This window comes from Barbus barbus (assembly GCF_936440315.1).
Source record: "Barbus barbus genome assembly, chromosome: 40".
Classification (NCBI taxonomy): Eukaryota; Metazoa; Chordata; class Actinopteri; order Cypriniformes; family Cyprinidae; genus Barbus; species Barbus barbus.
In genome coordinates this window covers 5,037,713-5,063,651 of record NC_136718.1, presented here as the reverse complement: position 1 = coordinate 5,063,651, position 25,939 = coordinate 5,037,713, and the positions used below count along the sequence as shown (strand labels likewise).

The following is a 25,939-nucleotide window of genomic DNA, read 5'->3' as shown; positions in this document are numbered from 1 at the left end:
GGTTGTGATGTGTGGCTTTGTGTTTGCGTGATACAAATAAAAAGGATATTGAGATCTGAACAGAACGGTGGCCTGTCAGGCCATCAAACCGGTCACAGCCGAAATTACAACAGTCCAAGCCACCCACCGCTTTATTTCAGACAAGCTGATGGGATGCAGGCACAAGTTTTCATTTCAAGCACCCAACCTGCTTCTTTACACATCCATCCGTCTTGGCACTGAAGATGTTCACAGCTTATATCCATAATGCTCAAATTCAAGGCATGTCTTTGAGCAATAATGGCCTAGAGCACTGTCTCTAAAAAAAAATTTTCAGCACATAAAAAAAAAAAAAAAAAATCCCTGGAACCCCTTTGCAGCTCAGCTGAAGCATTGTAGAAATGTGGAGCGATATAAAGCCTCAGATCATCACCCACGTTCACAGCCGGACGTTCCTGCGCTCCATTGACTGTTGACCGATCCCACCCAGAGTGTTGAACTTTGGCCCGAGGTTCTGCAGGAAGTCTAGGTTATCACCGAGGTTGCTGACAGACAACTGATCCAGTGATTGACAGTCACTGCCCTTCCCCTCATATTTATACTCATAAGGAGAATACTCTGAATAGTCCCTCTGCTCTTCTGAAAAGCCACTGATTTTCTATGGAATAACACAATGGAAAGAGAAATATTATTAAATATTTCAAAAGGCTTATATTGATACAGTTTTTTTTTTTGTTTTGTTTTTTATCTGATGCTGCCACCTTGTGGTGTCTGCATGGTCTGCAGGTCTTTGTACATTAATATTCTGTTGTGCTACGAGGGAACTGGCAGATAGGTGGCGACAATGCATTGAATTTTCAACTAAGAACAAGTTGAAGGAAGGTCACCTTTCCACCAATAGCGTCAAAGGAATATCATGCAGTGCAAGATTTTTTTTCTTTTTTTGAGTTTAAAAAAAAAACATTAAACAAAGATTTGTTTATTTAACTTTATTAAGTTTTATAGTATAAAATTATAAGTTATAATTAATTAGGTTAATAAGTTAATAAGTTTATAGTATAAAAGAAGTACATTTATAAAAACTGTACTTGCAGATAATGTAATGTTAATCAAATAAAAGGCCGCTTAAGTGAGAGGGACAATTAAAGTATTTAAAGTAAAGTAAAATCTTTTGTCATATATATATATATATAGTGTCAAAGTGTCAATATAAGTGTAAATTTTTAAACGAGACAAAGAGAATTATATATAATCTGAAAACTGAATAAATAAGCTGTCCATTGATGTGTGGTTTGTTAGGATCGGACAATATTTGGATGAGATACATCTATTTGAAAATCTGGAATCTGAGGGTGCAAAAAAAAAATCTAAATATTGAGAAAATCAATATTTTGTCCAAATGAAGTTTGTAGCAATGCATATTACTGATCAAAAAATACGTTTTGATATATTTACGGTAAGAAATTCACTAAATATCTTCATGGAACATGATCTTTACATAATGTCCTAATGATTTTTAGCATAAAAGAAAAAATAGATAATTTTGACTCATGCAATGTATTTTTGGCTATTGCTACAAATATACCCGGTGACTTAAGACTTACATTTTGTGGTTTTGTGGTCCAGGGTCACATTTATTATACATAATATGGACATTTATATATTTTTTTTCTTAGTTTTTCATTCATAAATTGACATTAAAATAACTGCAATTTTGTAGAACATGTTTATGTATGCATATCTTTATATACTGATATTTATATAATAAATTATATGGGAAAATTAGCATTGTAAAAGTTCCTTCTCTCTCTCTCTCTCGCTCTCTCTCTCTCTCATGTACTCCAGGTTTCTGTAAAATCAGGCTTGTCAGGTGTTTTGTGTATTGGACTCACCCTCTCAATGTGTTCTACCAGGTTCCTTTCTGATCGTGCCAGGCTGTATGAGCGAGGCATCCAGCCACTTTCATTCTTAAAAACAAGCAGCATTTAATTTAGATAATTCATTTCACTTGTTATTTCTGAATTATTATTTTTTTTAGCTATTTCTACTATTAAAATGCTCTAAAAATATTTCCGTACTTTTGTAGTTGATTAGTGGTTGAACATTTCTTAAAATCTATCTTTAAAAAAAAAAAAAAAAATTGTCTGAATCATTTGAAGAGCTTACCCTAAAGCTTTCCCTATCCCTTCGGACTGATGACCAGTTGTGTTGTGGCTTTAGAGAAAGAGGAAAAAAACAACTACATTATTAAATATCCATCATAATCATAACACTTACTGTATATACACTACTGTTCAAAATTTTTGGGTCAGTAAGATAAAAACAAAAAAGACATACTTTTATTCAGCAAAGATGTGTTAAATTAAAATGACAATAATTTATGATAATACAAATGAATGAATAATAATAAAAAAGTTCTATGTGTTCATATTACAATTATTTCTGAAGATTTGACTGAAGAGCAATGAAAATTCAGCTTTGATCACAGGAATAAATTAATTCGTCTTAAGGTGTCTTTTATAAAGGTAAGGAGCTGAGATTAGGAGCACTATCTTAAAGGGAGTCTCAGCTTGTTACCTGTATAAAACACACCTGTCTATAGAAGCAATCAATCACTCAGACTCTCCACCATGGCCAAGACCAAAGAGCTGTCCAAGGATGTCAGGGACATGATTATAGACCTACACAAGGCTGGAATGGGCTACAAGACCATCGCCAAGCAGCTTGGTGAGAAGGTGACAACAGTTGATGCGATTATTCGCAAATGGAAGAAACACAAAATAACTATCAATCTCCCTCGGTCTGGGGCTCCATGCAAGATCTCACCACGTGGAGTTTCAATGATCATGAGAACGGTGAGGAATCAGCCCAGAACTACACAGGAGGATCTTGTCAATGATCTCAAGGCAGCTGGGACCATAGTCACCAAGAAAACAATTGGTAACACACTACGCCATGAAAGACTGAAATCCTGCAGCCCGCAAGGTCCCCCCTGCTCAAGAAAGCACATGTTAGGCCCGTCTGATGTTTGCCATTGATTCAGAGGAGAACTGGGAGAAAGTGTTGTGGTCAGATGAGACCAAAATCCAGCTCTTTGGCATCAACTCAACTCGCCGTGTTTGGAGGAGGAGGAATGCTGCCTATGACCCCAAGAACACCATCCCCACCGTCAAACATGGAGGTGGAAAATTATGCTTTGGGGGTGTTTTTCTGCTAAGGGGACAGGACAACTGCACCGCATCAAAGGGACGATGGACGGGGCCATTTACCGTCAGGGCCAGGGCATTGAAGCCAGACAGGGCATTGAAAATGGGTTGTGGATGGGTATTCCAGCATGACAATGACCCAAAACACACGGCCAAGGCAACAAAGGAGTGGCTCAAGAAGAAGCACATTAAGGTCCTGGAGTGGCCAAACCAGTCTCCAGACCTTAATCCCATAGAAAATCTGTGAAGGGAGCTGAAGGTTCGAGTTGCCAAACATCAGCCTCGAACCTTAATGACTTGGAGAGGATCTGCAAAGAGTAGTGGGACAAAATCCCTCCTGAGATGTGTGCAAACCTGGTGGCCAACTACAAGAAACGTCTGACCTCTGTGATTGCCAACAAGGGTTTTGCCACCAAGTACTAAGTCATGTTTTGCGAAGGGGTCAAATACTTAGTTGGGTCCCACTTTATATTAGGTGGCCTTAACTACTGTGTACTTACATTTAAATTAATAATTTGATACAATGCACTTATTGTGTACATACGTGTTCATTTGTGATCATTTCTTTGTCAGTGGGCAAACGTACAAAATCAGCAGGGGATAAATTTTTTTTTTTTTTTTTCCCACTGCAAATCTACCATGAATTTACATTTGATTAACAACAGAGATAGTGCAGTCTTCTTATTTTTATGCCGACATTTTCTGTTGAATTCCAGATTACTAGGCTCTGGCTCGGAACCAGCACTGGAACTGCCTTGGTGGAAAAGGGGTATACGCGGTCTCAGTCAGGTGAAGCCGGCTCTAATGTGTATGTTAGCACATTTCACAGACTGCTCTGAAGCAGGAATTCTTGTCAAGGAACACCTTAGGCAAAATCCAAAATTTCTTAGCTTTTTTTTTACATAACTCTTCCACTCCCAGTCTGTAATGCATCAGGTGTTACAGCCACATGTTTGACAGACGCTGTCACTCACCATGCTCATCACTCCTCCACCACTGGACATTTCCTGGAAGTTGTACTGTGAGAAAAAGCATACACCATAATCATCATCAAATAACAATGTGACTTATGACCATGATTTATGCTATTTAGTATTATTAATTTTTGAATTAAGAGTTGTAGTGTTTTGAATAATAATAAAAAAAAAGTCACCCAAACACAATGCATGTCATGGCAATTCCTGAGTATTTTTAATTTTGCCAAATTGGTGGCTAATTTGAATGAATTTGAATAATCTCATTTGTACATTTTTGTATGATCTGCTTACGGCCCGCCCCGCTGATGGTTATGTTTAGCGGTGGACCGTCACACTTACTTTTTTTCCTAAAAATCACACTTTTTTGTATGATTCACATTGTACCAGCACAGAAACTGTAGCTACACAATTCCACAGAAAATACTAAATGTGCCCTTACCCCTCATGCTTTTGAGTCATTATCAGTCACAATTTCAGGGCACTAACTAGGAAAAGCCAACTAGTCTCAACACTCCTTTTGATCTGAGATCTTTTTGATGCTTTATCTTATCATCTTACTTTCCCAATCCACAAGTACAACGTCACAGTATCACAGAACTACTGTACAAGTAATTCAAACTTTGAATTTCCACCATTTGGCAAGTCTGTCTATTTTACATGACTTTGGGCTTCTTTCTTTCTTTCTTTGTGTTTTGCGTTAAAAAAATCACGGGTTGCGGTTTTTTGGGCTTATTTAAAAAAATGTGATTGCTTGTTAGGAAAACCTGACAAACAATGTCGTTTCTTTACATTTATGGTTATTGTTCTTTTCAAATATATTGCTGACACTGTCGGCTTGCAATTAATAACAATCAGTGCAATAATAAATGTGATGTAGCGTATTCGTCATCGCACGTTGCCCCCCGCCTCCCCCTCATTGGAGTAAAATCACGTTTAATATGCAGACATGTGAGGTTGTAATCCAAGCAATGATGGCTAGTATATGTAAATAGACAAACAAGGCCACCTACAGATATGGAGAAGGTGAATGGTTCAGTGGAGGAAAGGGATATAATTTAATTTGTAAAATATTTTTATAATGTATAAATCATTAAATCAATATATAATTAATGATTGAGCAGTTATACTATAGTAGATACATATGGTTCGAGTTTATTTTATTATAAATATGTTGCTATTAAAGCTCCCGTTAGTGCTCTTGTGGTCAGTTTACTATGTTGCAGGCTAATTTATTGATAATAATAAATAATACTGATGATAATAAATAATATGATAATTTTGGGCTTGTTTTTGAAGCTCCAGTTCCTTATTTATCTTGCAAGATCTGGAAACCCCCCCTGTGCTAATTGAAGAAGAACAAGGGTGGAATATGCCATACAGTTTTAACATGTCCACCACCATGTTTTCACATCAGTTCATTTTATTTTGTATAAACACATTCATTTGACACTCACCCCTGCAGAGCTTCTCAGTGTACCATTTGTACCTCTCCTGTACCCATCAGTAAACGTGTACTCAAGCTGGAACAACAGGCAAACAGTTAGTCGCTTGTTGTTAACTTATGAGATAAAAGTGTCATGTCATATTATTTTCTTTTAGATCCTGTTGTTACTTAACAGTTAAAATCCAAAAAGTTACTAATCTCACATTAAAGGATTAATGTTAGTTCGCTTCCAGAATAATAAATTCCTGATAATTTACTCAACCCATGTCATCCGAGATTTTCATGTCTTTCTTTCTTCAATCGAAAAAAAATTAAGGTTTTTGAGGAAAGCATTCCAGGACTTCAATGGGGATCAATGGGTTGAAGGTCCAAACTGCAGTTTCAGTGCAGTTTCAAAGGGCTCTACACGATCCTAGCCAGTCTTATCTAGTGAAAAAATCTGCCATTTTATTTAATTTGTTAACCACAAATGCTCATCTTGCACTTGCTCGACCTCACACATTACATAGTCATATTGGATAGGTCACACATGCTGTAGGCAGAAGTACCGACCCAGTGTTTACAAAGCAAATGTGCAAAAAAAGTCAAACCTCCTTTACAACCCGAATTGTTGGGACTAGGGGTGTGCGATATTGAAAAAAAAATCTCAATTTTTTTTTTTTTTCGATATCGATAATTAGACAATATTTTGCAGAGTGTGTTATTGTGCTGATATCTGACTACTGTGGACAGCTGCAGTTTTTGATATTCTTCATATGCTGTGTGGTCAGTTCACATCAGTGATTAATTAATCTTTTCATTTAAGTTTAGATAGTTTTTTACCTTTAAGAAAGCATTTTTTTCCTAAAAGTGTACATCTTTTGAGTCAAATTGTTACATTTAATCAGTCAATTAAGATAATACACATCTAGGCTGTTACCAAGCAAATGAAACCAGTATCAACAAAATAAATCTTTGCAAAAGTTGCATCTGAATGGCATTTAGATGTATTTACACACTGTTTAATGCAGCTCAGAGGGTCATGGAGTGCTTTAACCAGTCAGAAATGCATTTTTTTGACATTTAAACATACATCACTGAATACTGATATTTAAAATTATTGTAAAAATGAAAATAGACTAGGTGGCAGAAAGTTACTGGTAATAAGCGAGTCATTGGGACTGAACTGAATCATTTAACGGTTGATTAATTCAGGAACGAAACACCGTCATGTTGCTCAGAGATGCAAAACAGTGCTGTAGCTGTTTGGAATTGTTTTTTGTCGGCGAAATGGAGGAAAAACAGGCAATATAGTGTCTAAAACATAATTCTCTTAATACTAACTTATTTTTTACTGAACTGTTGTATAAAATCAATATCACATTTGTAATCATGCTTATTTTTACAGAAAAGACGGCATGAAACATAAATATATACATTTTCTGCCCCATATCTTGAATTTTGCGATCATTCTTAATTAATTTTAATAGACTGAATCTTGCAGTGAACACACTCTAAATGCGCACGTGCACTGTTTAACCCATTTCTTCATCATGTAGGCTAATGTATGCGTGCACTCCATAGGTGTTTTGATTGTTTTTTGCAAAAAACTCGATATATATCGCACACCCCTAGTTGGGACGTTTTTTTTTTTTTTTTTAAATTTGAATAAAATTAAAATACTTTCAAATCACATGAGCCAAAAGTTTTATTCACAACAGAACATAGATGACATAACAAATGTTTAAACTGAGAAATTTTACACTTTCATCCTCTAAATGAGCTTATTTCAAATATGATGCCTGCTTCAGGTCTCAAAATAGTTGGCACGGGGGCAACAAAGGACTGAAAAAGCAAGAAATGTTGAAATGATTCAGCTGGAAGAACATCTAGCAACTAAGCTAATTAAGCTAATTGACATCAGGTCTGTAACATAAAAGGGATGTCTTAGAGAGTCTCAGATGGGCAGAGGCTCTCCAATCTGTGAAAGAGTGCATAAAAAGATTGTGGAATACTTTAAAAACAACGTTCCTCAACGTCATATTGCAAAGGCTTTGCAAATCTCATCATCTACAGTGCATAACATCATCAAAAGTTTCAGAGAAACTCTGTGCGTAAGGGACAAGGCCGAATTTGACATTACTAAATGGGCCCAGGAATACTTCCAGAAACCACCGTCGGTAAACACAATCTGCCGTGCCATCTGCAGATGCCAAGACTTTTAGAGCAACATATGCTCCTCTCCAGATGACGTGTATTTCAGCAGGACAATGCAAAACCACATACTGCATCTATTACAACAGCATGGCTTCATAGTAGAAGAGTCCGGGTGCTGAATTGCCTGCCTGTCAATTCACAGCCTGCCTGCCTGATCTTTCACCTATAGAGAACATTTGGCGCATCATTAAATGAAAAATACGTCAAAGACGACCACGACCTCTTCAGCAGCTGGAAACCTATATCAGGCAAAAATGGGACCAAATTCCAACACCAAAACTCCAGAAAAGAGGAGATGCTACACCATGGTAAACATGCCCCCGTCCTAACTATTTTGAGACCTGTAGCAGGCATCAAATTTGAAATGAGCTCATTTTGTGCATAAAATTTTAACATTTCTCAGTTTAAACATTTATCTATGTTCTATTCTGAATAAAATATTGGCTCGTGATTTGAAAGTTTTCGTTTTATTCAAATTTAAAAAACATCCCAACATTTTCGGAATTTAGGTTGTACAAAAAAAACGTAAAACAACAATGTCAAATGATTTTGAAGTTGCAGGAGAAAATGAGATGGAGTACACTGGAGTACACAGATGAAGAACTAACCACGTGTGACCTTTTTTAACGTGATGTGAAGTCGAGCTAGTGCAAGACTAGCATTTGAGGTTAAAAAGTAAATACATTTTTGTTTTTAAGAAAATGACCAATTGTTTTGCTAGATAAGACCCTTATTCCTCGTCTGGGATCATGTAGAGCCCTTTGAAGCTGCATTGAAACTGCATTTTGGACCCTCAGCCTGTTGGGTCCCATTGAAGTCCACTATATGGAGAAAAAATCCTGGAATGTTTTCCTCAAAAACCTTAATTTATTTGCAGCTAAAGAAAGAAAGACATGAACATCTTGGATGGCATGGGTGTGAGTAAATTATCAGAATTTTTTTTTTTTTTTATTCTGGGAGTGTACTAATCCTTTAATGCTTAGGACAAACAAAATGAAATAGGATAAAACAAAACTAAAATCATGCAACAACAACAAAAAAATAATGGACACGAAATCTTATCAGAATCTTCCTCTTATGTGTATATACTGTACATACTACTGCACAGAAGATTGGGATTGGTAAATTCTTGTTTCTTATGCTCACCAAGGCTAAATTTATTTGATCCAAATATATTATAAAATGCAGTTTATTCATGTGATTAAAGTTAGATTTTCAGCATCATTACTCCAGTCTTCACTGTCACATGATCCTTCAGAAATCAGTCTAATATGCTGATTTGCTGCTCAAATGTCTTTACTGTCACTTTTGATAAATTTAATGCATCCTCAATGAACAAAGTAATAATTTATTTTGAGGACAAAGCAAATTACCAACCCCAAACCATACAACAGTAGCTATAGCACCATACAGAATTTAACAGACACTATGTCCCAAACTACCATTGGTGCCAAACAAGTGCTTGGCACCCTGTAACTACACATAAATATTTTAATTATAAAATTAACATTTGGCATAACAGGTCCATGCATGTAAAAAAACCTCGACAGCCAAATTATAACAAGTGTGTAGTTAACAACCTGCTGTTATGTGTTAGCCTTACAGACAGCATGTAGCAACATGTAGGACTTTTCCATTCAGTATATCTCATCTTGGGATACTATCCACTGTGCCAAAATGCGACAACATACATCATCTGGCTTTTGGCATTAGGCCAATGAGAAAAGCAACAGAAAAAAAGAGAGAAAAAACTTGCGTGTACCGGTGCAGAAGGTGTTTTCAAGCTTTCCTTCACAAACAGTGGCTCAAGCGGAGGAGAAAAAAAAAAGCATAAATCACAGGCAAAATGATAATCACTTGTTCTGCTCTTAGACCACAGGTGCTGCTTGTTGAACTGCACCAAATATTCTCAGGTAAACAGGTTCAGGCTTTATATGCAAATATAAGAGCAAACACTTTGGAATGTCCTGGAACAAGTTATGGGTACACACAAATAATCTGTAGTCAATCGAAATTAATTTTTAAACAGATACAATCTCATTCGAAAATACCAAGTTACACTTTTCAAAATGTGCAAAATGCAATCAGATTGAATTTAATTTAGACTGACAAATATCAGCATATGAAAACAGTCCGTGAAAAAATGATTGTCATATATTAGTGTAAAATTTACTATATACGGTATATATATATTATATATATATATATATATTATATATATATATATATGGAATACAAGACACACAACATCAAAGGGACATCAAATACCAAATTATACTTCTTATTAAGAAATGTAAAGTCAATAGTTTCTACAGCTCCTACTAAATTCATAACTCCAAACTCTCGACAAAACTGACAGTTTTGTATACCTTATAGATTGAGCCTCCTCCCTCTTCATTGTATTTTACAATGGTTTGGTTGCCCTCCTTCTGCAGGTTCAGAGGTATGTGTTGAAACTTCTTGCTTTGATCATCACAGAACAAAGAAAGGAGGAACGGCACTGCAAAACATCAAGGTGACATTATATAATATACAGTACATATTACAAACATTGGAGGATGTGGAGAGTATGTGCCATAATATCAACTGCACTCTTGCAAAAGTTCTTAAATAATCAAATCAGTGGAGAAGATCTGTTGTTGTAGGCTGTATTTGATATTTTTGTCTGTCTGTTGTGTTGTTGAAACTCACAGGCCAATAGGAGAAGTCCAGCAAACAGGAGACCGATGGCTGCTGCACCCAGTCTTGAGGAGAAAGGAAGACGGCTACGGCACGTGTTCATTCCTGTGCACTCACACACAACCACCTGAAGAACGTCTTCTCCTTGCTGACCCTGTTGATCCTGTATCTTCAAAGGAATGGAGTAGTTTCCATATGGCAGACTCGTCAAACTTATCAGAGAGGTGTTTATTCCTGCAGTACAAACCCAGCAACAATGATTGAAACAGGGTTAACTAAAACCATAACAAAACATTTCTGTGTCTTGAAATAAAATTTAAACTTATTTTATTTCAGTAAGTTGCCAAGGAACTACAGGTATGTCTCATTGGTTACACTTTAGTATAGGGACCAATTCTCACTATTAACTAGTTGCGTATTAGCATGCATATTACTAGCATATTGGCTGTTTATCAGTGCTTACAGTATCTCACAGAAGTGAGTACACCCCTCACATTTTTGTAAATATTTTATTATATCTTTTCATGTGACAACACTGAAGAAATGACACTTTGCTACAATGTAAAGTAGTGAGTGTACAGCTTGTATAACAGTGTAAATTTGCTGTTTCCTCAAAATAACTCGACACACAGGCATTAATGTCTACACCACTGGCCACAAAAGTGAGTACACCCCTAAGTGAAAATGTTCACATTGGGCCCAATTAGCCATTTTCTCTCCCTGATGTCATGTGACTCGTTAGTGTTACAAGGTCTCAGGTGTGAATGGGGAGCAGATGTGTTAAATTTGGTGTTATTGCTCTCCCTCTCTCATATTGGTCACTGGAAGTTCAATGTGGCACCTCATGGCAAAGAACTCTCTGAGGATCTGAAAAAAAATATTGTTGCTATACATAAAAATGGCAGCACGGTGGCCAAGACCACACAGCGGTTTAACAGGACAGGTTCCACTCAGAACAGGCCTCACCATGGTCGACCAAAGAAGTTGAGTGCATGTGTTCAGTGTCATATCCAGAGGTTGTGTTTGGGAAATAGACGTATGAGTGCTGCCAGCATTGCTGCAGAGGTTGAAGGGGTGGGGGGTCAGCCTGTCAGTGCTCACACCATACGCCGCAAACTGGATCAAATTGGTCTGCATGGCTATCATCCCAGAAGGAAGCCTCTTCTAAAGATGATGCACAAGAAAGCCCGCAAACAGTTTGCTAAAGACAAACAGACTAAGGACATGGATTAATGGAACCATGTCCTGTGGTCTGATGAGACCAAGATAAACTTATTTGGTTCAGATGGTGTCAAGCGTGTGTGGCGGCAACCAGTTGAGGAGTACAAAGACAAGTGTGTCTTGCTTACAGTCAAGCATGGTGGTGGGAGTGTCATGGTCTGAGGCTGCATGAGTGCTGCCGGCACTGGGGAGCTACAGTTCATTGAGAGAACCATGAATGCCAACATATACTGTGACATACTGAAGCAGAGCATGATCCCCTCCCTTCGGAGATTGGCCCAGTATTCCAACATGACAAAGACCCCAAACACACCTCCAAGATGAACACTGCCTTGCTAAAGAAGCTGAGGGTAAAGGTGACGGACTGGCCAAGCATGTCTCCAGACCTAAACCCTATTGAGCATCTGTGGGGCATCCTCAAATGGAAGGTGGAGGAGCGCAAGGTCTCTAACATCCACCAGCTCCGTGATGTCATCATGGAGGAGTGAAAGAGGACTCCAGTGGCAACCTGTGAATCTCTGGTGAACTCAATGCCCAAGAGGGTTAAGGCAGTGCTGGAAAATAATGGTGGCCACACAAAATATTGACACTTTGGGCCCAATTTGGACATTTTCACTTAGGGGTGTACACACTTTTGTGGCCAGCGGTTTAGACATTAATGGCTGTGTGTTGAGTTATTTTGAGGGGACAGCAAATTTACACTGTTATACAAGCTGTACACTCACTACTTTACATTGTATCAAAGTGTCATTTCTTCAGTGTTGTCACATGAAAAGATATAATAAAATATTTACAAAAATGTGAGGGGTGTACTCACTTCTGTGAGATACTGTATAAAGCACATATTCTGCGTGACCATATTCTATATCCCTAATCCTACCCAATACCTCAACTTAACAACTACCTAACTAACTATTAATAAGTAGCAAATTAGGAGCATATTGAGGCAAATGTCGTACAATATTTAATAGTTGGTTAATAGTGAGACTAACTAAAGTGTAACTGTATATCTTAGTCCTAACTGTACTGAATGTACCATTTTAGTATGTGATGTACTAAAATAGCTACAACTAAAGCTGAAATAACAATGAATAAATATATATATATATATATATATAATACAGACATATTAAAAACAAAAAATAAAAAAAATGGCAAAGGTGCACAGTAAAATTATTAAAATTAAGTATAATTAAAAAACTGAAAATATAATCATAATAATAATAATTCAAACTGTAATAGTATCTCAACACTCATAAAATTATGTTAGATTTATATTAAAATCAAGAAAAAAATAGTAACACTTTATTTTATCTTGCTTATTAGCCTGCATATTGCTAGCATATTGGCTGTTTATTAGTGCTTATAAACCAAATATTATGCATGATCATATTCTGCATTCCTAATCCTACCCAATACCTAAATTTAACAACCACCTTACTTACTAAGCAAATTAGGAGTTTATTGAGGCAAAAGTCAGAGTTAATAATAAGTTAATAGCGAGAACCTGCCTTTGAACTAAAGTGTGACTAAAAAGCTTCTTAGCAACGTAATTACTAAAAGTTAAGAAATGTTTTGGATAAACAAGTCCAAGTATCTAATGGAATTGTCAGGTAAATATATCATGTCTTTTATTATTTTACTAGACACAAAATGAAAGTGATTTTTTTATTGTGCAACCCCAACTGATGGAGCCAGAATCGTCCTCAACCATTATCTGAGTAACTGTAAACTAAGAAAATCCTGACCTGTGGTGGGATCCAGCTTCCAGAGATTTTTCAGCTTTTCCTCTCCTCCCAGAGAGAAGGTGAAAGGACCAGCAAACGGAGCGCCGTCAATGTCTGTTGGTTTCACATCCACATGATTGACTTTGTTCCCGCACATAAGCGCATTTTTAGATACGAGATAAGGAGTGTTATCATTCTGGTCACCTAGGTAGACCACCACAGTGCATGTGCCTGTAGCTGGAGGCTGTCCTGTGAACAGCATGTGGGAAAAAGTCAGCAACAGCTGTTCAGAGATCTTAGGTGAGATTAAATTTGCATTTCAGAGATTTTAGGTGAGATTAAATTTGCATTTTTAAGAACAGTAAAATGAATTTCAATGCTTTCACAAAAGTTTGGACTGTGTTGAACATACTGAGAACAGATAGGTTGGTGCTTACCATCATCTATAGCATGCATTATGACAGTGTAGGTGCCATTTTTGATAAATGGAGACTCCCGGTCCAACTTCTGAACTGTGGTGATCTTTCCTGTCTTCGGATCCATACTGACCCATTTGGCTGGGTCTTGAACTAACTCATACCTACATAAACATACAGACTGTAAAACACCTTTACTCTCTGCCAGATCACTGTGCAGTTTCCTCTACATCTCTGGTGTGTGTGTGTGTGTGTGTGTGCATGTTTATGTGGTTTATGAGGACACAAATTTGTATAATGACATGGATATGACAGAGGTATTACAATATGAAGGTGGTTTATGAGGACACTGCCTATGTCCCCGTAATTCAAAAGGCTTAAAAAAAATACTAAATGGTGTTTTTTTGAAAATCTAAAAATGCACAAAGTCTCCTGTGAGGGCTAAGTTTAGGTGTAGGGTTGGTGTAGGGCAATAGCACACACAGTTTGTTCAGTATAAAAACCATTACGCCTATGGAGAGTCACCATAAACCACAAAAACCAACATGTGTGTCTGTGTGTGTGTGTGAACTAAAACTGTATGCTTTACTGTACATTTACATTTTATATAACATTTTTTTTTTTTTTTTTTCATACAGTATTTTTAAAGAGTTTGTGGTCAGTATGCATTTTATTTTTAAAACTAAATCAATACTTTTATTCAACAAGGATGCATTAATTTGATTCAAAATGACAGGGAAGACTTATAATATATAATAAAATAAATGCAGCCTTGGTGAGCAGAAGAGACATTTTCAAAGTTTTTGTTTTTTCAAAATCCTTAGAGAATCTGACCAACCTGTAAAATTTTGAATGATTGTGTATATAATGAAACTGGCATATAATTTTGCATATATATTATATATATTTGTTGCATTTTATAATATTTGAATTTTATAATATAATAACTTGATTTAATATTTTAGATATTATAAAATAAAAGTAGCACACAAATCTTCAAAAGTGATTTTTTTTTAAATTGATGGGTAATATGATGCTGTGTGCAGCTCAACCGCACCTGAGTTTGTTAATGTCCGAGTCCTCATCTTTGATCTCGGGGACAAATAACACATCTCCCAGAGGTCCGTTTTCATTCCGGTAAACTTTTTCAATTTGCTTTTTAAACACAGGGGGATCATTCTCATCAATGACTTTCACTGACACTTTGACAGTGTTTGGCTTTGGTGCGGGTCCTGTTACAAGCTTTCCATCAACACACCGAAATAATTTCTGCTCGTTCTCGACTGCTATCTCCAGCTCTTTGATCTCAGTTTTCTCGAAATTCTTCCCCTGTGAAAATACAAGCATATTAAATGATGTCTATCTTTTTTTCTAATTCAATCCTGTTTTTCAGCCCACCAACACAATGTAAAACTAACATGCGTACTGAAAGAAGTAACTGTAAGTATGTGAGTAAATCTGTGAAGTCTGTTTTTCTTATTATTGAATTCACCCGATGAAGAAGCAATGGCTACCATCAACAAACAGTCGACGGTAGCCATTGAATTCTTTTGTGCTCATCAGAAGAAAGAAACTCAAACAGGTTTGGATCGACAGTGTGAGTAAATAATGACAGAGCTTCATATTTCTAAGAAGTGTATGAAATATTTAAAGGGAACAGTGGCATTTACCTTGATAACAGTCAGCACACCTTCATTGGTTTTGGGGTCTGTCTCGATCTTATAATTTCCTTCCTCATTGCCCTTCATGATGGTGAACACTGCTCTTGAACCAGGCGTGTTCGGTGTGTCCTTGTCTTTGATGCCGATTCTTAAGACCTCCTTTATTTCCATTTCCATCACTTCACCGTTGTACTGTTATACACACATATATTCAGTGTCGGGGGTAACGCATTACAAGTAACGCGAGTTACGTAATCAGATTACATTTTTCAAGTAACTAGTAAAGTAATGCATCACTTTTTAATTTACAAGAAAATATCTGAGTTTCTTTTTCAAAAAAATAACAGCCAAAAAAATGATTTAGTATTCATCAAAATGAATTAAAACAGGGAAATGCAAACTCAGAATATGACGCAAACCTGCAATAATTAAATATGTTAAACAACACAAATGTATCTAATCCTATTTTAATAACCAATGTCTTTGCTGCTGACCTTTGATGATCCAGTTCAACCATACTAATAAGCAAAAATGACTTTAGATAAACTAACAATTGTGCTTCATTGTTTTGTTTTGTTTTGTATTGCTGAAGAGTGAACCTTCTTCTCCTGCGTTATACTGTACAGACGTGAATTTACTTTTCCTTCAGCCTGAGGTTTATTCATTACACTTTTTGGTGTGAAAGTGCTTTTACATTTGCTATAATTAGAAATTCTTATATTAAAAACAATCAATACCTGCTCATATTTAAAAAGTAACGCTAAAGTAACGTAACACATTACTTTCCACAAAAAGTAACTAATTGTAATTAGTTACTTTTTTAGGGAGTAATGCAATGTTGGAATGCATTACTTTAAAAAGTAACTTTCCCCAAGACTGCATATATTAATTTATATCAAAGTATATCATATCAGATCCCGTTTATTAAAAAGCCAAGTTTAAAAAAAAAAAAAATAGTATTTATTAATAGAAAAACCCAGCTAACAACATCAACGATAAAAGTGCTCTAATAACATTTTTTATAAAGTTTCCATTAAGCTATGAAAACATTATTTCTGAATGTTAATGTTTAAATATTTACTTTTTTAAATATAAAAAAAAATAGTTATGAACATTCCAGTTAGAACATTCAATTTTTTATTATTTCGCAAGTCTTGTGGGAATGTTACATTTGTTGCAATGTTCTGTCAAATTTAAAAACGTTTCAGAAAAAAAAACCCTCCATGAACGATGTATAAAAAAACATTTGAGATCATTATTAAATACCAGATAACTTCGAATGAATGTTCTATTAACGTAACTAGCAAGACAATTGTACATAAATGAAAATGTTCGCTATTAGCTGGAAAGTGCACTCAATATTTCTCAATGGCATAGCAATACTTCAGGGTATTTTGAATGGGCAAAACTCCTGTGTGTGTGTGTGTGTGTGCATGTTTATGTGGTTTATGAGGACACAAATTTGTATAATGACATGGGTATGACAGAGGTATTACAACATGAAGGTGGTTTATGAGGACACTGCCTATGTCCCCGTAATTCAAAAGGCTTAAAAAACATACTAAATGGTGTTTTTTTGAAAATCTAAAAATGCACAAAGTCTCCTGTGAGGGCTAAGTTTAGGTGTAGGGTTGGTGTAGGGCAATAGCACACACAGTTTGTTCAGTATAAAAACCATTACGCCTATGGAGAGTCACCATAAACCTCAAAAACCAACGTGTGTGTCTGTGTGTGTGTGTGTGTGTGTGTGTGTGTGTATATATTAGTGGTGTTTGCCCATTCAAAACTCCCTGAAGTGTTGCTATGCCATTAAGGAGTACTGATTGGTTTTTAGATTGTTGCTATGCTGCCCTCCCTTAGAAAGCACTCAACTGACTGTTTACAAACAGGTTTCCTAAACACTTCTGTCACTGGTCAGCCCAAAACTCACGCCATTGGCTGATGCAGAGTTGCTATGTCTGACAGCAAACACGTCACAGTGTTTACATTGTTTTCACAAATCAATCTGCACATGGCTTCCTTATAGTTGTGTGCATATTAAACTGGGATTGTGCAACTAGCCTGACTCACCGTGGCTGAACTGAATTCTGGGGGATGGGTGTTGGAATCAGTGATATCCAGAATAATAGTGGCAGTTGAAGACATTGCAGGTGTTCCTTGATCCCTTGCTTCAACTAGCACTTTATATTGTTTTACTTTCTAAAATACGGGAGACAGAAGAGATGAGAAATAATGAAAAATGCTGAAAACGTGCATTCAGCATTAGTTACTTACATCATAATCAAAGCACCCCGTGAAGGCCAGCTGTTTGACTGTAGTGGTAGGCAAGTCCTTCAGGGTAAATGTTGGTGAAGCAGGGTCTTGTGACACCACCTTCATGGTGAACTGGGAATTAGGAGTATCTTTCTCATCAATGTCATGAGCTTGTAATGTTGCTTGGACTGTGCCTATTAGAACAAGGATGATTAGAAAGAGACACAATCTTTCTGCTTGCCCTTTATTTTTAAAGGTTTAGCTTCAATACCTGCTCCTTTTGGACTGAAGAGTTTTGACTTTTAAAAGTGTTAGTATATATAAATATTATAATTAATTATTTTATCTGAAAAGATCAAGAATAATAAGACTTCTAACAGCATTAGAGTGTGTAATTTCTGTGTCGCCAAATAGAAATACTAAAAAAAATTAAAATAAACAAGTATAAATGCTGCACCGGGGCGGTACACTTTCAAAAGGTAAAAATATGTTTAGGTTCTAACATATATACAGTACTGTAGATACTAATATATATTATAATATACCAAATATATATACTACTATTATATATTAGTTATATTAATATAACCGGTGTACATAATATATATATATTATATATTAGAGCTGTCAATGATTAATCGCATCTAAAATAAATGTTTTTGTTTACATAATATATGTGTGTGTACTGTGTAATTTATTATGTATATATAAATACACACACATGCAAGTATATATTTAAGAAAAATATTTTGTGTTTATATATTGAATATATTTGTATATGATATAATTTATTATTTATTTATTTTCAGGTACTAATGTGCACCCTTTAGTGGTAAATAAGGTATAAAAGTGTACCTTTTGAAAGGGTCCTGGCCCAGTGACAGCTTTTGTACTTTTTTTTCCAGAGCATGCAGACCCCTCCCCCATCTGCCATTGGCTGGCAAAACAGCTTAGCCCCACCCCAAACTCATGCTATTGGTTTAGCCTATGTTGTTGTATTGAGCTGATCTGGATGCTTAAACAAAACAGAGCAATGTTTAGAAAGCACCACAGAAAGTTATTGTTTACACTTTTCAAGGTAAGTCACCATACAAATTACTATATTAAGCCATGATTAAAGAAAGCATTATAACAGAAAAAAAAAACTGCACACTTTATCTTCATATATATGCAGTAACCTTCAGGTGTGTTCTCGGGAACAGCTGCACGTATAGTGCTCGGAGTGAACTGAGGACTATTGTCATTCTTGTCCTTTATGTCTACATCAAATGACAGCGTTTTGTCCAATGTTTCTCCAGTCTGCCTGTCCAGTACATCAAAGTCTACCTACAAAAAAATCAAAATGCCACAGTGAACTACATCGATATGAACCAAATCAGTCCTTCCTGTTGTTAGAATTAGTATCATGACAAACTCAACAAATCTTGTTTAGTCTTACATGGAAGATGGGGTACTCTTCCCTGTCGATGGGCCGGTGTACATACACAGTCCCGCTGTTTTCATCAATGGTAAACAAACCAATAGGCTCTTTTGTCACTCCGTCTCCTTTAATGCGGAACTTAACGGTGTTGTCCTTTTTTTTTTCATTGTGCAGCTGGCATCAATTAAACCAAAAATACATGAGAATCATGTGCAGGTACAGTATATTTTATGATCATATATTTACATCCATTATTAAGAATGTAAATCCATTATGACATTCGCCTACATAAACCAAATGACACCTCATGAAAAACCCATCAAATTAACACTGAGTTTTATGGATTTTAGTTTTATGTCTCAAGCTTTGAGGACATCTGCTAGTGAACTCCTAAATAGTTATTTACATGCTGTATACATTTACATTTGTTCGTTTAGTATACACCAAAGAGATTTGCAGTTTCGAGTTACATTGGTTCTTTGTCAGTAAAACGGGGCAAAAATATTTTTTGCCCAACAAATGTTCTTCAAAATAATGTTCCTCTGTCTAACACTATTAGCAAGTAGCTTAATCATGTGCTATAATGAAAGCCTGTGAGCTATCTATAAAAATACAATCAACCCAAACATCCCGGCAACACAGAACAGAAAACAGTAAAGTTACCTGTGTTGCTATAGCGGGATATGGTCCAGGCATGTTCTCCTCCAGATCAATGGTGGACAGAACCCATCTTCTCTTTGAACGAATAAGAATAGCATCCTTTGAGATAGAGAGAGAGATAATGAGTGATCAGTAATGAAAAGCTACAGACAAACTGCTTCTGATTCAAACGGAACACCTCTCTGATTCTGAAACAGGTTACAGAACTAAAAAAAGCAAAACAAAAAACAACAAAAAAAGAAATAAAAATAAAATTATTTTATCATTTGTCCTATAGGACAACAAGTGCTATAACTCATCAAACCCAGTATGGAAAGACGAAGTCTGAAGTTTAAAATCTTCTGTTTGACAGTAAGGTGTCTTTCAAAGATACTGCTTTAGTTAATGTTTTTACTTACATTATGTAATAGATGTGTATTTAAATTAGTGCTGTCAAACGATTAATCACATCCAAAATAAAAGTTTGTGTTTACATACTATATGAGTGTGTACATATATAAATAAATACAAATACATGCATATACGGTGGTGTGAAAAAGTGTTGGCCACCTTCCTGATTTTTTTTTTTTTACATGTCACACTTTACTGTTTCAGATCATCAAACAAATTTAAATATTAATCAAAGATAACACAAGTAAACACAACATGCAGTTTTTGAATGAAGTTTTTTATTATGAAGGGAAAACAAAATCCAAACCCACATGGCCCCGTGTGAAAAAGTGCTTGCCCCCTAAACCTAATAACTGGTTGGGCCACCCTTAGCAGCAACAACTGCAATCAAGCGTTTGCGATAACTTGCAATGAGTCTGTTACAGCGCTGTGGAGGAGTTTTGGCCCACTCATCTTGGCAGAATTGTTGTAATTCAGCCACATTGGAGGGTTTTCGAGCATGAACCGCCTTTTTAAGGTCATGCCACAGCATCTCAATAGGATTCAGGTCAGGACTTTGACTAGGCCACTCCAAAGTCTTCATTTTGTTTTTCTTCAGCCATTCAGAGGTGGATTTGCTGGTATGTTTTGGATCATTGTCCTGCTGCAGAACCCAAGTTCGCTTCAGCTTGAGGTCACGAACAGATGGCCAGACATTGTCCTTCAGGATTTTTTGGCAGACAGCTGAATTCATGGTTCCATTTATCACAGCAAGTCTTCCAGGTCCTGAAGCAGCAAAACAGCCCCAGACCATCACACTACCACCACCATATTTTACTGTTGGTATGATGTTCTTTTTCTGAAATGCTGTGGTACTTTTACGCCAGATGTAATGGGACACACACCTTCCAAAGCGTTCAACTTTTGTCTCGTCAGTCCACAGAGTATTTTCCCAAAAGTCTTGGGGATCATCAAGATGTTTTCTGGCAAAACTGAGACGAGCCTTTATGTTCTTTTTGCTCAGCAGGAACTCTGCCATGCAGGCCATTTTTACCCAGTCTCTTTCTTATGGTGGAGTCATGAACACTGACCTTAACTGAGGCAAGTGAGGCCAGCAGTTGTTTAGATGTTGTTGTGGGGTCTTGGATGAGTCGTCGCTGCGCTCTTGGGGTAATTTTGGTCGGCCGGCCACTCCTGGGTAGGTTCACCACTGTTCCATGTTTTCTCCATTTGTGGATAATGGCTCTCACTGTGGTTCGCTGGAGTCCCAAAGCTTTAGAAATGGCTTTATAACCTTTTCCAGACTGATAGATCTCAATTACTTTCTTTCTCATTTGTTCCTGAATTTCTTTGGATCTCAACATGATGTGTAGCTTTTGAGGATCTTTTGGTCTACTTCACTTCATCAGACAGGCCCTATTTAAGTGATTTCTTGATTGAGAACAGGCGTGGCAGTAATCAGGCCTGGGTGTGGCTAGAGAAACTGAACTCAGGTGTGATATGTGTCAGTTATGTTTTAACGGGGGGGGGGGGGGGGGGGGTACACCTTTTCACACAGGGCCATGTGGGTTTGTATTTTGTTTTCCCTTCATAAAAAAACCCTTCATTTAAAAAACTGCATGTTGTGTTTACTTGTGTTTTCTTTGATTAATATTTAAATATGTTTGATGATCTGAAATATTAAAGTGTGACAAACATGCAATAAAATAAAAAATCAGGACCAACACTTTTTCACACCACTGTATATATTTAAGAAAAGTACGTTCTGTTTATAAATTAAATACATTTATATATAATATAAAATATAATATAAATGTATATACATGTAAATATTTTCTAAATATATACTGAATGTGTGTGTATTTATATATACATAATAAATAAACACATACATATAACAAAAAACACAAAGTACACATACATATAAACAAAAAAAATATATTTTGGATGCAATTAATCGCGATTAATCATTTGACAGCACTAATTTAAATCTAAATTAAGTCTATTGTGTATTGTGGTCTTATGATAAGTGGGATTTAAATTTTTGAGACATGTTGTCTCAAGACAGTGAGCTGAGATATTACGTGCTGATTTGGTCTTTTAGATTACCTACCCGCTTCTCCCGTTTGCTGGTATCATTTTTGCTGGAAGCTGCCACATCAACAAGCTGACAAATAGACAATAAACAGGGTGATACTAATTAATGAGCATACAATCAATAAACTGACAATCGACTGAATAGAAACCCTTCTTATTGGCTGAGAAAAGATTATTACATATCTCTGTCAGGTTTATGCACACAAATATAATATTGTTATGATGTACAGTCATATGTGACCCTGGAGCACAAAACCAGTCTGAAGTCAATCCTAATGATTTTTAATGCCAAAAATCATTAGGATATTAAGTAAAGATCATGGTCCATGAGGATATTTTGTAAATTTCTTACCATAAATGTATCAAAACTTCATTTTTGATTAGTAATATGCATTGTTGAGAACTTCATTTGGACAGATTTAAAAGCGATTTTCTCAATATTTGAATTTTTTTGCACCCTCAGATTCCAGATTTTCAAATAATTGTATCTCGGCCAAATATTGACATCCTAACAAACCATACATCAACGGAAAGCTTATTTATTCAGCTTGCAGATGCTGTATAAATCTCAATTTTGAAAAATTGACACTTAAGACCAAAAAAGCTTTTCAGGCTTGATCAAAATCTTTAAACATTTAAACAAATAGTTTTAACAGTTATAAGGTAAAAGCGAACAAAAAACATTTTGATTGACATTCTTTCCATTGCCTTTAATTACACCCTGTCACGTTGTCTATCTCGTTTAAAAAATGCAAATCACAGTCAACATGAAAAACAGAAACCCACGAACATCATCATACCAAACGCCTTACTAAAATCAAAGGCGTCATAAAAGATGCCGTGCTTAAACTTTCTCACACCCAATATAAAAACGTATGCATGGTTCACGTGGCTGTTGTCAAAAAATAATTACCACTTTTATTCTTGTAATCGCCAAAGAAAGATGATTCCAATACAATATGAACTTATTTTAAGTTCTTGCACAGTAAACTCTTTAAAAAAAAAAAAAAACTTTAAATGTCTTATCCTTGGGGTGTTAGTTTGTCTGTGCAATCCAGGCGGTATCAGGCCAATATAATCTTTATAAATGAACATCCTACAAGATCCTCCTAAAAGTTTGGTGAGGTGGCCTGAGTACGGTTTGTTTATACGTCCTTTTGTAGTTCCCTTGATTCACTTGATGTCCCCTTTTAAATTCACTAACACTGTAAACTCCAAAAGCACTGAGGTAGCTGGTTCACTTTTTTGGTTCGAACTGGGCTTGTATAGTATTTTATATATCCAGTGCACTGTGTCTGAAAGCATGCCTTATTAAACCATGAAATATTTCATGAAATTACTGTTGAAGCTTTCGCAAGGTACACAATGCAAATGCCATTTGTACAAGACACCACCACCATCGCCGCCAAACTGTTTCCCTCACATTAAATACGATTTTGTTTTCACCACCTGCTAAAGATGAACAACGACACTCTTAAAATTATAGATTCCCTAAGGAGATGTTCACAGCGATTTCATGAAGAACCATTTTTAGTTCCACAAAGAACCTTTCACCGATTAGTTCTATAATAACAAGATTTTTTTTCCAAATTTAAAGAACGTTTTAAAAATCTAAAGAACCATTTTCAACTATAAAGACTCTTTTGTAGAATGGAAAGATTCCACGGATGTTAAAGGTTCTTCATGGAATCATCACAATGCCAAGAACCTTTATTTTTAAGAGCGTAGATGTCTTTAGAAGAAAAGCATGGTAGCTAATTCATAAATTATAACCTCTCAAAGTGAAACTGACACCATACTAACTATGGAAAACAAAACGAAGCAACATCACAGGTAAACAAGTCACTAAAAAACATCATCTGTCACTACAGAAATGTCAGTTGATAAGAATAGCAAGTGTGTTTCATAAACCATGGATTAATGTGTTCCACGTTTGACTGTAATATAGTTCCTCCTCAACATACATATGACTATTTGTAACCAGTGCACTCTATCTGCTGCATGCTAAACCACAACACACTTCCTTCACAATTGGCAGTATTATATTTCCCACAGATCTAACGTACATCCTGAATTTCATATTCATTAAATGTTTGAAAGATATTTATACACAGAATGGCAGTATTTATCTTAAATGTGGTTAAATTAACTTGATTCTGCATGTACAGATATGTCTGCACCCATACTTTTCTTATCATTCGCATATTATTTATCTGGTTTATTGTGGTTGTATTATATGTGACATTTCTAAAAGCTCCAAATATACAATTTTCAACACCTTATTAAAAATAGACCGGAGGATACAATACAGAATAAGACTAGATTAGATTAAAGACTAGTCACCATTGTTAATAAAATTATTTACAATGATAATTACAGTTGACTCATTGAAAAAAAGGTTACTCACGGCAAGTAGAATCAGGAATAAAGTGCTCTTAGTCATTCTGCTGCGCTCCTGTTAGCAAGCGCTCTCCAAATGTCAGATCAGCACCTGTGGCAATCACCTTAACTGGGATTACATGTAAAGCGAGACAGCATAACACACCTTTTGTGAACTATTGCGCATCTATGTGGATGTGTGTGTGTGTGTGTGTGTGTGTGTGTAAACGGTGCCTGTGAATACAGCGAGTCATCTATCAACACAAAAACCCTTCAGGGTAGCAGCCTGGGAGTAGCTACTCCGCGAACACCGAGTGAGGTTTCACCTCCGTTTTCCCTTCAGCTAAAAGAAGACAAACTGGCTGCTCGGCTTGCCATCTGTCAAGTGAAAATGAACACTTTTGGCAGTAAGCCTGAGTTTATGTTCAGATCAAACTCTGCTACTTATATGTAAATGACGTTCACTAGACAAGCCTGGGCCTGTATTTACTGATGCATTTATCTGAGGAGGACGTGAACTACGTTTCAAGGCACATACGGTGGTGTGTTGCACAAGAGTGTGTTAGGATGTAAAAAGTGGTCTATTTATTTTACATTTTCCTAGTAACCACCCACAACACCCTAACACACAGCAATGCTCTGGCAATCACAATCAACACCATTTTGGTGAGCTTGCTTTTCACATTTCTTTTTTATTTTATATATGCCATTTCAGATTTTATTTTTTGTCTTTTTGTAAGTTGTTTCCTGTAGGAATGTTCAACATAGGCTCAGTGAAAATGTGTTTTTCAGGTTTTTATTGCAGCTTTATCTTTATTTTGTCATTGTGTGTTGTTAAATTTTCAGGGTATTTTAAGTGAACCACTACATGAAAAGTATTTTGTAAAAACCCAATAGTTTAATCGAAATTGAAAATTTGCTGAAAATGTACTCCTCCTCATCAATGATGTAGATGAGTTTGATTCTTCATAGAAAAGTCTCGGTTACGTATGTAACCGACATCACGTCGGATGACCGACGAAATTGGGATCTCGCCAGAGAGACCAATCCACTTCGAGTGTAACTAAACGAGCCAATGGACATTGGCATGTGATCATTGCATTCAGCTGCCACTGATCACAGTGTGAGCATAAGCGGCAGCAGGTGCACCGCATTAATTCATGCTTTCGCTGAGGAGCCGAGCCGGTGACCGGCAGCTCAGCGGTGGTACAGCAACTGTCGTGACAGGACGTGAGGTCTCCGTTCCCTCCTTCAG

General features: G+C 36.2%; 1 protein-coding gene across 1 annotated transcript; it reads right to left on the bottom strand.

Moving 5' to 3' along the window:
- Positions 1-418: 418 nt before the first annotated feature.
- LOC306860057 (cadherin-like protein 26) lies at positions 419-24,857 on the bottom strand (the record flags this gene model as incomplete). Its single annotated transcript, XM_079401589.1, has 16 exons — positions 24,713-24,857; positions 22,322-22,375; positions 19,843-19,938; positions 19,198-19,353; positions 18,938-19,085; positions 17,781-17,953; positions 17,577-17,705; positions 15,516-15,698; positions 14,903-15,174; positions 13,867-14,009; positions 13,451-13,678; positions 10,494-10,715; positions 10,172-10,302; positions 4,160-4,204; positions 1,872-1,946; positions 419-637 (listed from the first exon to the last, which is right to left on the bottom strand). Exons 1-16 carry the CDS (start codon positions 24,746-24,748, stop codon positions 419-421), a joined length of 2,310 nt encoding a protein of 769 aa, XP_079257715.1. The 5' UTR covers positions 24,749-24,857.
- Positions 24,858-25,939: the final 1,082 nt, after the last annotated feature.